The sequence below is a fragment of the Triturus cristatus genome, chromosome 10, assembly GCF_964204655.1.
Source record: "Triturus cristatus chromosome 10, aTriCri1.1, whole genome shotgun sequence".
NCBI lineage: Eukaryota > Metazoa > Chordata > Amphibia > Caudata > Salamandridae > Triturus > Triturus cristatus.
Genome location: NC_140593.1, coordinates 1,010,896,341 through 1,010,912,140, shown reverse-complemented (window position 1 = coordinate 1,010,912,140; position 15,800 = coordinate 1,010,896,341). Strand labels below are relative to the sequence as shown.

General features: G+C 40.3%; 1 protein-coding gene across 1 annotated transcript in view; it reads right to left on the bottom strand.

Moving 5' to 3' along the window:
• Positions 1-15,800, bottom strand: part of TMEM130 (transmembrane protein 130) — a 401,485-nt gene that overhangs the window by 34,336 nt on the left and 351,349 nt on the right. The window contains exon 7 of the mRNA XM_085630206.1: positions 3,363-3,478. Within this exon, the coding sequence (XP_085486332.1) occupies positions 3,363-3,478 (116 nt within the window). The remainder of the gene's footprint in view (positions 1-3,362; positions 3,479-15,800) is intronic.

Genomic DNA, 15,800 nt, shown 5'->3' with positions numbered 1-15,800 from the left:
TTTTTACCGTTTCGCGGAGATTTGCGTAACGCAATTACGCAAATTCCGCCCACCACGTAACATAAATGTCACATAAATTATTGTTTCTCCGAAATCTTAACATTGTTTTCACTTGTCCAGAAACACATAATTTCGACACGTTACATCTGAGGTATAGATGATGTGCATAATGAGCGCCATCTAGTGGCCTTCAGCTAATCACACATTTTGATTTGCAGAAATCGCCACCTCATTGCTCTATTACCGGATGCCGCAGGTGTGTAGAAGAAATGTATTAACGAAATAAATCTCAATATGCGAGAAACTGCATTTATTGTGTGCAAGGAATATCACTTTTTACAAGGTAAGCCGTTTATAACGTCGCATAACACGCCTCAGTATTCATCAGGACTCTTCCACGGTTGCACCTCAGCTGGCGTCGCCTGCTGAAATTCATTGGGGAAAAACTCTGAAGGTGCTGTCTTTCTCGCACAAGTAATTAATTAGTGCATACGCATCTAACCTCTCGTAACTGAGATCCCTGCTCAAACAGGTGTTTGCACAGGGGTCTTACTTTACAATAGCACTCATGATAAAGTGGGTTCTTTACTTTCTATATATCACACTTCTGGCCTGATGTTTTATTAGGAATGCTGTCGCCCCTTTCCTGCACCTCGTTCCTTTGTCAGGAATTCCAACTCTGTTTCTTCAGGATAGGTTGCAATTCCAACATTGCACGATAGCTACATAAAAAAATTGCCCTTTGAAAAATTTCATTCGTGGGGTGTAGTCTTGCATAATTTCTGGTATTTTGTGCTATGCTTAATGAGTGAAAAGCCAGACATTACGCCATTACACCATTTGCATAATTGAGATTGCTTTCGAGTAAATATCCTGGACCAGATTCCTCTTCCTTTTACGCAACGCAACTACTAGCTACGCTGCTCTGCATGATAGGGAGAGGGCAGGAATGAGTTAGGGTGCATTACTGCTTTTTGCTTGCACGGGCAGCCAGGATTGTTTTTGTGCAGGAAGAGACACGTTCCTGCACAAAATCAATCCTCTGATGCTTTTTCCTCTTTCTAAGGGACTTATTTATGAGGCCTTATGCTGCTGTTGTGTCACTTTTTTGTGACACTGCGGTGGCGTAAATAAAGTGCCACACTGCGCCATATTTACAAAGTGACGCATCTAGGCTGATACGTCACTTTGTAAATGCCTGAGCTATATTATACATGTGCCAAGTAAAATGTATGCAGGGTGGGCGTTCCCCTTTAAAAAAAGCTCGTAGAAGTGGCGTAGGGAAATCTATGAGATTTCACGGTGCCACTTCTACGAGTTCACTGCATCAAATCCATATGCCTGCTTCACAGCAAGTGTAAGGACTGACGTATGCCCTTTTACATGGGACTCGCCTATGTGTAATGACACATTGCTGGAGTTGCGTCTGTTTTCTGACAGGCCCCAGCAATTACCACGCCACCAGATACGTTAGGATTCCTTATGTATCTAGTCAATGCTTGCGACATGTAGCGTGGTACTGTAAATACAGTGCCTCCAAGGTGTTGCCAGGAGGGCGCAATGAAAAGTTTTGCATCACTATTTTCAACCAGTGATGCAACACTTTTCATAAATGAGGCCCTAAGTGTTCTGCAGGATGTATCACACTGAGGGGGAGATTTACTAAGATTTTACGACCTGTTTGCGTCACAAAAGTGATGCAAATCGGCACATCATATTTTTGGGGGGGTTTATTTTTTGCACTAAACTTGTTTAGCACTGGAAATAATATGAAAGTAATGCAAAGCAACTTTCCATTACTTAATACCAAGGAGGCGTACCATGGATGAAGTATCGACGTTCCCATGCAACCACCCGAGGTTTCTGATACTAAACCCTATTTACTCAATAAAGCAGACAGAGTTTAGCATCAGAAAACTGTGCCTTTTTGAAGTAGGCACGATGAAGGAGAATTGCTATCATCTCTCCTTCCTTTCTCGACTTTGTACGTGTGCTGCACTTTACAGCACTAAAGTCAGTATATGCATAGTATTTTGTAATGAAAGGGTACCCTTCTGCTACAAAACCGATGCTAGACTCATGGAGACACTCTTACACTATGGCACAAAGGTGTCTCTGTATTGCACGGCAGCTGATTTCAGCTCCGGAGTTAGGGAAAGGGGAGGTGAGTGCCATATTACTATAAATATGGCGCTCTCCTCCTCTCTCCTTTTGATGCAGTGTGGCACAATATTTGCAGCTGCAGCACTGCACTACGTGATTAAGTGGTAAATCTGGCCCTTAGAAAGAGGAAACAGTGAGCAGAAATAAAGATATTTCTCATCGTTGTGGCTTCACTGGGCAGACATAGCATTTTGATGCATTTCCAGGTTTACAAATATTGGTAAATCTGGGAATGCACAAAAATCCATGTGTGGGTGCGTAGGAACACTTGCTCTACCTAGAGTAACGCAAATCAGGGTCTTGCGTTGCCTTGCGTTACTCCAGATTAACCAAGCAATGCAAGGTCGCCTTGAATTGCTTGGTAAATCTAACTTAGGTATTGTGTTGCACTTGCAACACTGTGCTCGACGCAAGGGCAGCGCAATACCAAGATAAATCTGCCGCTCTATTTCTGAAGCACGGGAGTAACATGGACAAACAAAATGCAAGAGACACACAATTATGTACTGTCCTTTTATCCCAAAAAAACCCTAGTGTCCAAAATAGATGTGAGGATGTGTTTCACGATAAAATAGCACAAAATGCAGTTCAAGCATTTCACCTAACTTTTCTCACTTGTTTTTAATCGTAATTTTTGCACCGTAAATTATGCACATTATCAATAGGATTAAAAAAAAAATCTACACAAACCATCTGAATTGAAATAATTTATGCAACAAGTGCTTATCCTATAAAACCTGCCATTAATGTCCCTTAGTAGATTATCAATGGACAGCTTTGCTTCAAGGTCTTCAGAAAAAAAGTTTGTCCTAATTTGTTTTATGTAGCCCTGTGGCTGTTGTGATTTAGATATTTTTCACTATATGCTATTGTGGCAGGACTTTAACAGGAATATTACATTTTTTGCTGAAAGGTTTGGAACAGATCCCCCCCCCCCCCCTCATACAAGCATCAGAGACAAACCAGCTGATGGCCCCACTAGCTGCACTGTGTTAAGGTTCCCAACTAATTCTTAGACCATGTTACAGAAAAAAAAATCAATATTATACCCGTCTGATACTCAGATATACTAAATATAAACGTATCTGTAAATTAGGAACATCGAAGCACAAACATAACAATCAATCAAGCAATATCTTACAAGAAAAGCTCTTCTTTCAATCACTACTAACAATCTACAAATGTAATTACGGAAATACCTCCACTAGAAGCCTGTGGTGTCTCTGGCTGCTTCTGAACATCATAGCTCCAATGAAGCACAGGATCATAAGAATCACAGCAGCACAGGGCAGAACGAAGAGTGTCGGATAAACAGCTGTACACAGACAGAAGGGAATCCTGTTAGTGTTTTAAGAATGAGTCCTGGGACCGGCACTGTTTTTTTGTAGCTGCAGGGAACAACAAAGACTAGAGGATATTTTTTGAATGAGCAGTTATACAGTATCGCCTGAGCATTTGCTTTGCTTGATATGTCTATTGGTCATCCAAATTCGGGTCATCTAGGGCTCTCCGCAAACATTCTGGGCCTGATTCACAAAGGTATCTTACATTTTTGAGTAAGTTTACACTTTTGACTAAGATTACAACTTTTCGGTATTCCCCGTCTGTGGTATTGTAGTAATTTATGCTTTTGTAGTAGCTTACGCTTTTGAGGTAAGTCCAGCACTGCACATGGCCAACCACTGGTCCTGCAACACCCTGCAATAAAAACATAATGGAGGTAGGGACTTACTACAAAAGTGTAAATCACTACAATAGTCCAGTTTATGAATAGCACATTATAGTAAAATTTGTAGTACTACAATATTTACTACAAAATGCAGTTTGAGAATCAGGCCCCAGGCCTCACAGCCACAACACGAACCCAGTAAACTAGGGCTTCCAAAGAATCAGGTAAAGGGATGGTGTGAGAATGTGGCAATTTGTTGTATTTCTAATGAAGGTGAGTGTAAGTGCCAAGAAAAGAAATAGTGTCAAACTTGGAATTACATTGCATATATCCAATCTCCAGCAGACATCATCATCATCAAAAAACCATTCACCGCAAGCAAAGACAATATTGTGACCCCCAAGGCTATCTACTACTTAGAAACCACCTACTAGGCAAACAATAAAAGCAAGCAAGGATCATGTGACCTAACAGTACTCCAGCCTACGTCAGCATTCCCCTTTACAATGCAGGCACTACCATGCACCTTTACCAGGCATCATTTACTACGCACTGCCTTTACAAGGCACTTGTTTTACCAAGCATGTACCTTTACCACACATGCCTTTACTGCACATCCTAAGTATATTTAGGGTATTGACGTAAGTACCACAAAGGGTACCCATTAGTATCCTTGAGGGATTGGGGGTGGGTAGGAGTATATAGGGAGGCAAGGGTATATTTAGGGCTTAGGGATAGGTAGGAGTTTAAGCAAGTAATTTTAGTAAGGGTGTTTTAAGGTTAGGGGTGGGTAGGGGCATAGGGTGGTAAGAGTATTTTTCAGGATTTAGGGGTGAATAAGGTATAGGGTGGAAAGGGTATTTTTAGGACTTAAGGTGGGTAATGGAATAGGGTGGTACAGGAATTTTGAGGTTATAGGGGTGGGTAGGAGTATAGGGTGGAAAGGGTATTTTTCAGGTTTAGGGATTGGTAGAGGTATAGGGTGGTAAGTGTATTTTTAGGGTATATTGGTGGGTTGGCTTATTGGGCTTTAAGGGTGTTTTCAGAGTTTAAGGGTGGGTGGCAGTATTGGGTTGTGAGGGTGTGTTTGGGTTTAGGTGTGTGGAGGGGTATAGCGTGGTGAGGACACGTTTAAGGTTTATGGGTGGCTAGGGATATAGGGTGGTAAGGGTATTTTTAGAGATTAGGGGTGTGAAGGGGTATAGGGTGGTAAAAGTATTTTTAATAGAATTTAGGGGTGGCTAGAGGTCATGGGTGTTAAGGGAGATTTAGGGTTTAGGGGTGGGTAGGGTTATGGGGTGTTAAGGATGTGTTTAGTGTTTAGGGAGGGTAAGGGTATAGGGTGGTAAGGACATTTTTAGATTTATGGGGTAGGTAGGGGTAAAGGGTGGTAAGGGTATTTTTTAGGGTTTGGTGTGGGTAAAGATATAGGGTGGTAAGGGATTTTAAGAGTTATGAAGTTGGTAAATAAAGAAATAAAGAAAAAATGTAAATTTTAAATAATTTAAAAAAGAAAAGGGGGTTAAATATATATACTAACACCCTTGAGAACTAAGGATGACAACACTGTGTAGAATTATATATATACATATATATATTATATATATATATATATATATTACCTACTGGCGGTCGCCAGTAGGTAGTTATAGTTAGGACCACGTTTCCATAGGAAAACCTCAACATTCTATTTTGAATAACTTTGGCGCCGGTCGACGAATCCTCGCGAATTTCTCAAAATAGGTGGGGCGCTACGCTCCGCTCCTACCCTGAAAGTCTCGGGGGGATCCGTCAAGCGGGGGCTGAGATAAAAGGGGGGTCCCAAAACGCGTTTTTCCCATGCATTTTTCCATAGGACCTTTAGAACGAGCTACAGCCCGAACGGCTGAACAGAATTACTCAAAATTTGGCAGAGAGGTAGTCCCTAGGTCAAGGAAGTGCCTTTTGTAGGTTTGGTGTAAATCTGTTCAGTAGATTCTGAGAAAATAGCCTTTAAATCAATATATATATCTGAGCCCGCTTACGGTACGCTTACCGTACGCTTACGGTAAGCGTACGGTGGCGTGCGCGAGCGCGATTCTGATTGGCTCTTAGATCTTAGTAAACATTCGAATCGGTCGAAACCAGGAAGCGGCGGCCGCCATTTTGTGTATTTCACTCTGAAAAAAAAGAGTGAAAACAAGGAAAGGGGGCAATGAGGAGAGTTACAGACCCCCTAACATTTGTAAGGGGGTCAAAGAAGGACAGAAAAGTACAAAAAAAACATTTATTGATTTTTAAAAAAATCACGGGGTACGCGTACGGTAAGCTTACGGTAAGCGTACGGTAAAAAAAATAAAAAAAAAAAAATGAAAAGCAGATTTAAGAGTTTAGATATTAGGGAGCTCTAAAAAGAGCTGTTGTGTTTATGAAGTCATTTTTTTAGTGGTACCTACAAGTAAGTACCGATGCAGAGTCTAAGGTTCAAGAGGAAGACTCTGTTCCCTTCATCATTGAAGTGCACACCATCTCCTCTATAAATGTCTTGCATGTCATAACGCAAGTTGTTGTGGTAAATGGCACCCATACCATAGTCACGGAGGAAAGCAGAAACAGATTTGTTGACGTGCTTTCTTGCTTTGTCAATCTGTGGACAGAAATGATTGGACCAGTTCCATTTTTGCCTTTGGCATATGTTGGAAAACACAAAGGCAGTTTTAGGGAAAAGTGTAAACAGTTGTGCAAAGGTGTCCTTCATAAGCATTTCCAGACCTACCCCAGTCAAAGTGCCTAGGTCATTGCCACCACAGTGCACTATTATGAGGTCAGGGTGTTGGATTTGAATGAAGGATTTCACCAATGGCATCAATTGGTGCCACTTTAACCCTCTCTGACCAATCCATTTAATGTCTACATTTGGCAAAGCAAGGTCTCTCACCATACCTGTTTTCTCTGCAAACTTTTCACTCCAGAAGACATAGCTGTGCCCTACAATCCACACTGTGAACATCTTCAAAGGAGAACTGGATGCACTCAGGAGGTGTCTTTCAGTAGAATGGCAATATGAAAAGAAAGACAGTTTGGAAATGGAGGCATACATATTTTTTTCAAAACAAAAAGAACTGATTGGCTGTTTCATACCATTCTAGAATAAAAACTAGGCTGTATGTGTAAATTAATAGAAGCATGTTTTGTATTGGTAAAAAAAAATGTGTAACCAAAGAACAGTACTATGGATTTGCTGTTAGGTTTGAAAAGTCAAGCACTCTTGCTCTGTGGAATTGAAACATTGTTTGGCGTACTTCTGACCTAACTCAACACAGCAGTGTTCCATGAGCTGTTGCTATGGTAGCAGGCAGAAGTCAAGTTGGGGGAAGGGTACTAGGCAGAAGTCAAGTTGGGGGAAGGGTACTTTTGGAAAAGGGTTGGTTTTCAACCAATAGAAATGTGTGATTACATTTGAAAAAAAGGGGGAAGCACTGAGATTTGAAACTTACAAGTATATGTGTGGAAAAATAGAGGGAAAGTTTGCCATTATCTGGTTCTGCTGAGAGGAGAGAGGTGAACACAACAGAGATCCTGGCTCTGATAATCTGCTGTTTGAGTGTCACATTTCTTTCACAACTAACTAATTTTAAAGGTGAGTTTACAGTTTGAGAGGGGATGTATGTGGTAACTTAAGAAATGAATAATAGAAATGGAAATTGTTTTTGTTGTAGTTACACATGGTGGTTTCATAATGTGTCAGTCTGTAAAAGTGATTTTCACTTGCCCCGAAAAAAAAAAGAGCAGTAAGTGTGCTTTCAAATTGGCAAAGAAATTTCGTTTTGGGACTAATGTGAAAACATGACTCTGTGTGCAGAGAGGAATTATAGGCAGAGATTTATTGCGTATTGCTCTGGTGATTTCACAGTTGCATTAGATGGAAAGGGGGAGCGAATTTTTGGGGGAAGAAGCAGAGTCTTAGCACACACCCATGTGCTTGCCATGTATAGTCATGCACAGTATTTACAAGCGAGTGGGGTTTTCAGGTTTCAGTCTGTAATGCAAATACATTCAGCATCACTAAGGCTGGTTGCCCTTGCTGGAGTGTAGGCAGTCACCGAGAATACACATGGTGGTGGTCTGAAAAAACAGTTTGGACATGTGCATTTAAATAAATCAAAAAAAGTGGTTTCATAATGTGTCAGTCTGTAAAAGTGATTTTCACTTGTAAAAAGTGATTTTCACTTGCCCCGAAAAAAAAAGAGCAGTAAGTGTACTTTCAAATTGGCAAAGAAATTTCGTTTTGGGACTAATGTGAAATCATGACTCTGTGTGCAGAGAGGAATTATAGGCAGAGATTTATTGCGTATTGCTCTGGTGAATTCACAGTTACATTAGATGGAAAGGGGGAGCGAATTTTTGGGGGAAGAAGCAGAGTCTTAGCACACACCCATGTGCTTGCCATGTATAGTCATGCACAGTATTTACAAGCGAGTGGGGTTTTCAGGTTTCAGTCTGTAATGCAAATACATTCAGCATCACTAAGGCTGGTTGCCCTTGCTGGAGTGTAGGCAGTCACCGAGAATACACATGGTGGTGGTCTGAAAAAACAGTTTGGACATGTGCATTTAAATAAATCAAAAAAAGTGGTTTCATAATGTGTCAGTCTGTAAAAGTGATTTTCACTTGTAAAAAGTGATTTTCACTTGCCCCGAAAAAAAAAAGAGCAGTAAGTGTGCTTTCAAATTGGCAAAGAAATTTCGTTTTGGGACTAATGTGAAATCATGACTCTGTGTGCAGAGAGGAATTATAGGCAGAGATTTATTGCGTATTGCTCTGGTGATTTCACAGTTGCATTAGATGGAAAGGGGGAGCGAATTTTTGGGGGAAGAAGTAGAGTCTTAGCACACACCCATGTGCTTGCCATGTATAGTCATGCACAGTATTTACAAGCGAGTGGGGTTTTCAGGTTTCAGTCTGTAATGCAAATACATTCAGCATCACTAAGGCTGGTTGCCCTTGCTGGAGTGTAGGCAGTCACCGAGAATACACATGGTGGTGGTCTGAAAAAACAGTTTGGACATGTGCATTTAAATAAATCAAAAAAAGTGGTTTCATAATGTGTCAGTCTGTAAAAGTGATTTTCACTTGTAAAAAGTGATTTTCACTTGCCCCGAAAAAAAAAAGAGCAGTAAGTGTGCTTTCAAATTGGCAAAGAAATTTAGTTTTGGGACTAATGTGAAAACATGACTCTGTGTGCAGAGAGGAATTATAGGCAGAGATTTATTGCGTATTGCTCTGGTGATTTCACAGTTGCATTAGATGGAAAGGGGGAGCAAATTTTTGGGGGAAGAAGTAGAGTCTTAGCACACACCCATGTGCTTGCCATGTATAGTCATGCACAGTATTTACAAGCGAGTGGGGTTTTCAGGTTTCAGTCTGTAATGCAAATACATTCAGCATCACTAAGGCTGGTTGCCCTTGCTGGAGTGTAGGCAGTCACCGAGAATACACATGGTGGTGGTCTGAAAAAACAGTTTGGACATGTGCATTTAAATAAATCAAAAAAAGTGGTTTCATAATGTGTCAGTCTGTAAAAGTGATTTTCACTTGCGCCGAAAAAAAAAAGAGCAGTAAGTGTGCTTTCAAATTGGCAAAGAAATTTCGTTTTGGGACTAATGTGAAAACATGACTCTGTGTGCAGAGAGGAATTATAGGCAGAGATTTATTGCGTCTCGCTCTGGTGATTTCACAGTTGCATTAGATGGAAAGGGGGAGCGAATTTTTGGGGGAAGAAGCAGAGTCTTAGCACACACCCATGTGCTTGCCATGTATAGTCATGCACAGTATTTACAAGCGAGTGGGGTTTTCAGGTTTCAGTCTGTAATGCAAATACATTCAGCATCACTAAGGCTGGTTGCCCTTGCTGTAGTGTAGCAGTCTGGACATGGGCTTTTTAAAAAATCTGAAAAGTGGTTTCATAATGTGACAGTTTGTAAAAGTGATTTTCACTTGCCCAAAAAAAAGAGCAGTTAGTGTGCATTCAAATTGGCATAGAAATTTCGTTTTGTGACTATTGTGAAAAGAAATGTAGTAATATATTTAAATACAATAAAGGAATTGTTACAGAGAATCGGTGAGATCTGTACAAATAAAACTTTAGAATTTTATTGGATTACCATTGGAAATTTAATCAAAAAAGAATTTTAAAATTACTATTTGGTCTAAAGGAAATGAAATCAGATGTATTTTGGAGTTATTTGAGATATAATATTGTGATTATACTTCTGAAACAAACATATCAGACGGTATTTTAAAGAAATAAGTATTGGTATTAGATGATATTTTTTTAGAATATTATGCATTTCTATAATGTTAAGTTTAAGTAAAAAAAGAATCAGGGCTTTTTTAATACAATCTTTGTGATTGTTATTTTTTTTTGCCCGCTGTAAAATGATGAATGCAATTGCTTTCACAATTTATAGTGAAATGCAATATATTATGAAAACAGCAAAAATAAGGCAAAAATATTTTATGGAAAAAAATGTAAATATGTGTACTGTATTATAAAATGTTTTAAAAATATTAATACTTTTTTCTTTTTTTCCAGATAGATATAGAAAATTTTCGAAAACTACAAACATTTTTAAAACTATTTTTTAAAAAAACAAATGAATAAATATTTTTTCAGTGAGTATGGTAAGTCAATAATAATAATTGTCGTCTCTCAAGGACCTTGTAATGTGTTTATTGATTTTTAGTGTTTTTTTAAAAAAAAAAAAAAAAAGTACGCGCACCGTACGCGTACGGTAAAAAAAAATAAAAAAAAGTTTTTAAAAACATATGTAAAAAAAAGATGAAAGATAAGGTTGGCTCTTAAAAGAACCGTTGTGTTCATGCAGGGACAGAGGAAAGGAAGCATGGGAAAATTATTCAAAGCGACAAATGTGCTGATCTATTTTGTTGTTCACTAGGGAAACACTGGTCTCCCTATAGCAAATTAGATCTTGACAAAATGTGCATCGAATATCAACCTTCCGAAATCGAGGGTTGATTTCCAGAGGGCCAGCAAAAGGAGATTCTCCCCCCACAGATGAAGGGCTCACCTGACCTGCAGAAGAAGGAGTCAGCCCTGCAGATGATGGTTCAGGCTGAGCTGCTGTGGATGTACTGGCTTGTCTTTCTGAAGAGTTACCTCCAAAAAGATGACCATGTGTCCTTCTGTGTACATCCTGGAGGTGTCTCTTCATGGTGTGATTCCCAAAGGAATACTTCCTGTTAGGATTACCTCTAGAAAGTACACGCTTACACAGCTTACAAATCACTAAGGGTGCATTTACCTTTTGCTGGCCTTCAGGAAAAGTAAAATAATCCCATACATAAGAGGGCTTTTGTTTCCTCGATCTCTGCCTCAAGACAGTGCTGCTAGTGCTAGCCTCACTCTCAGAAGAGCTCTGCTGTTCTGCCATCGTATCCCAAAGACAAACCAGCTCCTTCTCCCAAGGGATCACAAGCAGAAATGAGGGGAATGGGTGTGGTGTAGGAGAGTTCTAGAACTGAAAGTAGTTTCAACCAATCAAAAGTTGTGTTTCATGATCACATGACCTACCGTACGCTTACGGTACGCTTACGGTGCGCTTACGGCAAAAGTGCGCATGCGCGTAAAAAAGACACGCGCTTGCGCGCATGCGCATAACAGTCACTCCCGGCACTTCCGCGTAACGTGCGCGTGTAGCGTACACGCGTACGCGTCCCACGCGGAGTACGCGCGGCTACGCAAATTGCGTAACTATACGCAAGCAGCGTAGGAAAATTACGGACGTTTCGTAAACCGTACGCTTACCGTGAGCTTACGGTACGCGTACTAAAAAAATAAAAAAAAAAATAGAAAAAAAGTACTGCAAATAAATTTTACATGTTTATTTTAAAAAATATATAAAAAAAACATATTAAAGAATTTTAAAAATTTAATCATAGTCTTTATAAAAGGTAAGAAAATTAAAATAAAAATATGTTAGAAAAAATAGAAGAAAAAAAAAAATTAGCATTTAAAAAACCTTGCAAATTCACTGAAAAAACCATGGGTTTCACACACGTTATAGTTAGGAATTAGCATTTAAAAAACCTTGCAAATTCACTGAAAAAACCATGGGTTTCACACACGTTATAGTTAGGAATTAGCATTTAAAAAACCTTACAAATTCAGTGAAAAAACCATAGGTTTCACACACGTTATAGTTAGGAATTAGCATTTAAAAAACCTTAGAAATTCAGTGAAAAAACCATAGGTTTCACACATGTTATAGTTAGCTGGACATTTTACTCGTAAAAAACCAATGAAATTCCCCCGTTATAGTTAGTTCAGCTAACTATAACTCGCGCGCCCGCAATGAACTGCTGATGACGTCACATATTACATCACTCATGACATGGTCAGTGACATCACTCATGACATCACTGATGACATCTCAAATGACATCACTGATGACCTCACTGATGACATCATCCTTGTGATAGAGTGGCAGACCTCCTCTTCCCCTAATACAACCTTTGATACACACATTCAAAAATAGAGACTAAAATTTACAAAACAATGGACATACCAATAACAGTTACAACAACCTCTTCAGTAATTCTAAGATCCACATACACATCCACTCATTCACCAACAGTCCAATACAGTCACTCATACATGTACTCACTTATCATATGTACTCATACACCTATACATCCTGTTACACAATGCCACTCATCCATAGAGCTACTCACACACATAGTCACTCATGCTAATAAAGAATCAAACATATATTTACTTGCATATACAGTTATACACACACCACCACACTTACTTCTACGGAAACTTACACATACTTAGTCTTTTAAACAATCACTTATAGAAATACATACTTATTCATACAGGAACTCTTTCAATCTCTCACTCTCACATATACTCACATATATAAACCAATAGTCACATATACTAGTTTTAAACATATGTAGTTACTCATAAAGACACTATTGAGACAGTCATTCACTCACTAACACACCCATACACACACTCATCCACCCATGCAGTCCTGCACACATGCTCTGTTCAACACATACAAACAGTGAGTCACTCATTCATGCACCTATGCACTACGTCATACCCCCCACCGAACCATGCAGACACTCAGACTGATACTCAAAAAACCAACTAATAACCTATATAGACACCCATGTAGCTACTCACCAACCCATGCAGCCACTTATACACAAAGTGAAAAAATGATACAGATATTTATATATTTAAACATTACTCACTAAGCCATGTATTCACTATGATACACTTAATCAGTCAGTTACATAATCAATTTTTCAAAAAGAAATCATCCATTTAGACAGTAATATACCCATTTATTCTTCCATCAACCTTGAGATATACATATATAAAACATATTTAATTTTCAGAAAAACACACATTCACTGGATGATGTCATCAGTGAGGTCATCAGTGATGTCATTTGAGATGTCATCAGTGATGTCATGAGTGATGTCACTGACCATGTCATGAGTGATGTAATATGTGACGTCATCAGCAGTTCATTGCGGGCGCGCGAGTTATAGTTAGCTGAACTAACTATAACGGGGGAATTTCATTGGTTTTTTACGAGTAAAATGTCCAGCTAACTATAACATGTGTGAAACCTATGGTTTTTTCACTGAATTTCTAAGGTTTTTTAAATGCTAATTCCTAACTATAACGTGTGTGAAACCTATGGTTTTTTCACTGAATATATATATATATATATATATATATATATATATATATATATATATATATATATATATATATATATATATATATATATATATATACGCGCTGTCTGGGAAGTTTCAACGTGGTGCATCAAGTGGCGGTCGAGAAAAAGGAGGTCCCGAAATGCTTTTTACTCATGCAATTTCCCATAGGGATTTTAGACACAAATACACTACATTTGGCAGAAAGATAGTTCTTGCTCCAGAAAGAGCTCTTTTTGTAATTTGATGTAAGCCCATTCAGTAGTTTTGGAGTTGTTAAATAAAAACCTTGTATGTATTTCTAGGGCAGCGGACTCTCCCCGGATCCGACAGATCTCATTATGAGATCTAATTGGCAGCCACCACTTCAAGAAGAAAGTGCCCCCCTAGGTCTGGTGCTGTAGTGCCACATGAACCCCAGAGGGGGGCCAAAAATGATTATTTATTTTTTGTAAAATATTTCCCTAGAATCTGAGTCATTTAAAAAAAAAAGATCTTACGGCCTGGGACCCCATTACCCAGGCCTGGTGATCAAAATAAAAGGGGGAGGGGTCCAAGTGGCCCCTCTCTCAGGCCAATGTCAGTCCCAGGGACACCCCAGTGGGTCCAGCCATGCTTTAAATAGTGAAGGAAACTGCACAACCCCCATCCTGGAGCCATTAATGGGCCTGGGGACCACATCCCCAGGACCAGCTCCTGCTAAATCCTGGGGTGCCCACATCGGGGACAAAGGGCTTTCCCTGACAGCACCAATGTAGTCAGGGGAACCTGTGTTTGCTCTCGCTTTGTAGGAACAATTCCAAAAGTTCCTGCCAAGCAAGAGCAAACACTAAGTCTGCTCCCAGCGGGTGGTTATAGGAAAAGTGCTCCCAGCGGGTGGGATCATGAAAAGTGCTCCCAGCGGGTGGGAACAGAAAAAATGCTCCAGCCTGCTGGGAGCGAACTTTTCATCTGTTTCCCTGCTTGCACTGAAGCAGGGAGGGAAACAGATGAAAATATTACTTGCGCCAGCAGGGAGCAGCATTTTTAGCTGATCCCTGCTGTAGGTAGCAATGCCAGCTCCTGCTGGAGGCGAGGAGCCGGCTGTGACCACAGAGGCATTAGGACTCCCCCAGTGGCCCCAAAAATGGTGAATTTGGTGGCCCTGGGTGGGTTTCAGGGCACCCACCCTTTATTATCCGGGGGCCAGGGAAATGGGGTCAACAGGGCTGAAATCGGCCCTCCCTATTTGAAAAAACTGTGGATTACCCAGGAGATGGGCTCCCTTAAGCCAAGTTGGCCCTGGAGGGGGGGTTGCATGGCCCCTTATAGTATGTATGGTGCCCCCTCCCCCATAAATCCAGCTATGGGTCCTAGAGTATGGGGTACCTGGGGCCAAAAACAGCCTGGGGAGATGGGCCACATATACCCTCCTCCCTTAGACAAAATGTGGATGGGATCCCTTGGGCCGGTGGAGGCATGCCCCCCTCCCAGGTTGGCTACCTTTGGAGATGTTGGTTGTGGCCAGGCCCTGCGACCAAACCCCACTGTGCACAGCCTTTCATGGTGTTGGCTGCATGCTGGGGTTTGGCATTTGTGCTGTACTGCACACATATGAAGTGCTCTAAGCATAGTTGTTTTTGTACTGTACAAAGACTATGCTAAACATCACACAGACACCCTTGCACTATGGTGCAAACTACTATTCTACCCGAAATATAACTCGCAAGGCCCCCACAACTTTAAAAAAATGATGGACTCTATAAGACAGCTAGCTCACATCATCTCAATGGATGTCGCTAGTTTAGAGTTTCTCACGCCTCGCGGGGCCCAAAGGACATTAACCAACATTAGTCACATGGCACTCAGAAAGCTGTGCCAAAAACATTCTAGCAAAGAAAGACACATTAAGAGAACGAGGGATCAAAATATCCCAGTATTGGGTGAAATCATATCGAACACAGTTAAGTAACCCGCCAACAGGCCATGAAAAAAACGTAATCTGTCGCTCAGCAAAAACAGTGCTCTTAAACCAATTTTAAACAGCTCACTGAGGAACAAGGAAACAACCCAGTCCGATGGAGGTATGCACCCAATAATGATTACCATCACCCACCAGACAATCTCCTCAATAGATCAGGATAAATGGGCTAACATCTTGTCTTCAGCTTGCTTTGGTGCGGTAAATCATGTAAAGACTGAAGTTGGCTTTTCACAACATTAGTTTTATCCGGCAAAAAGCGAA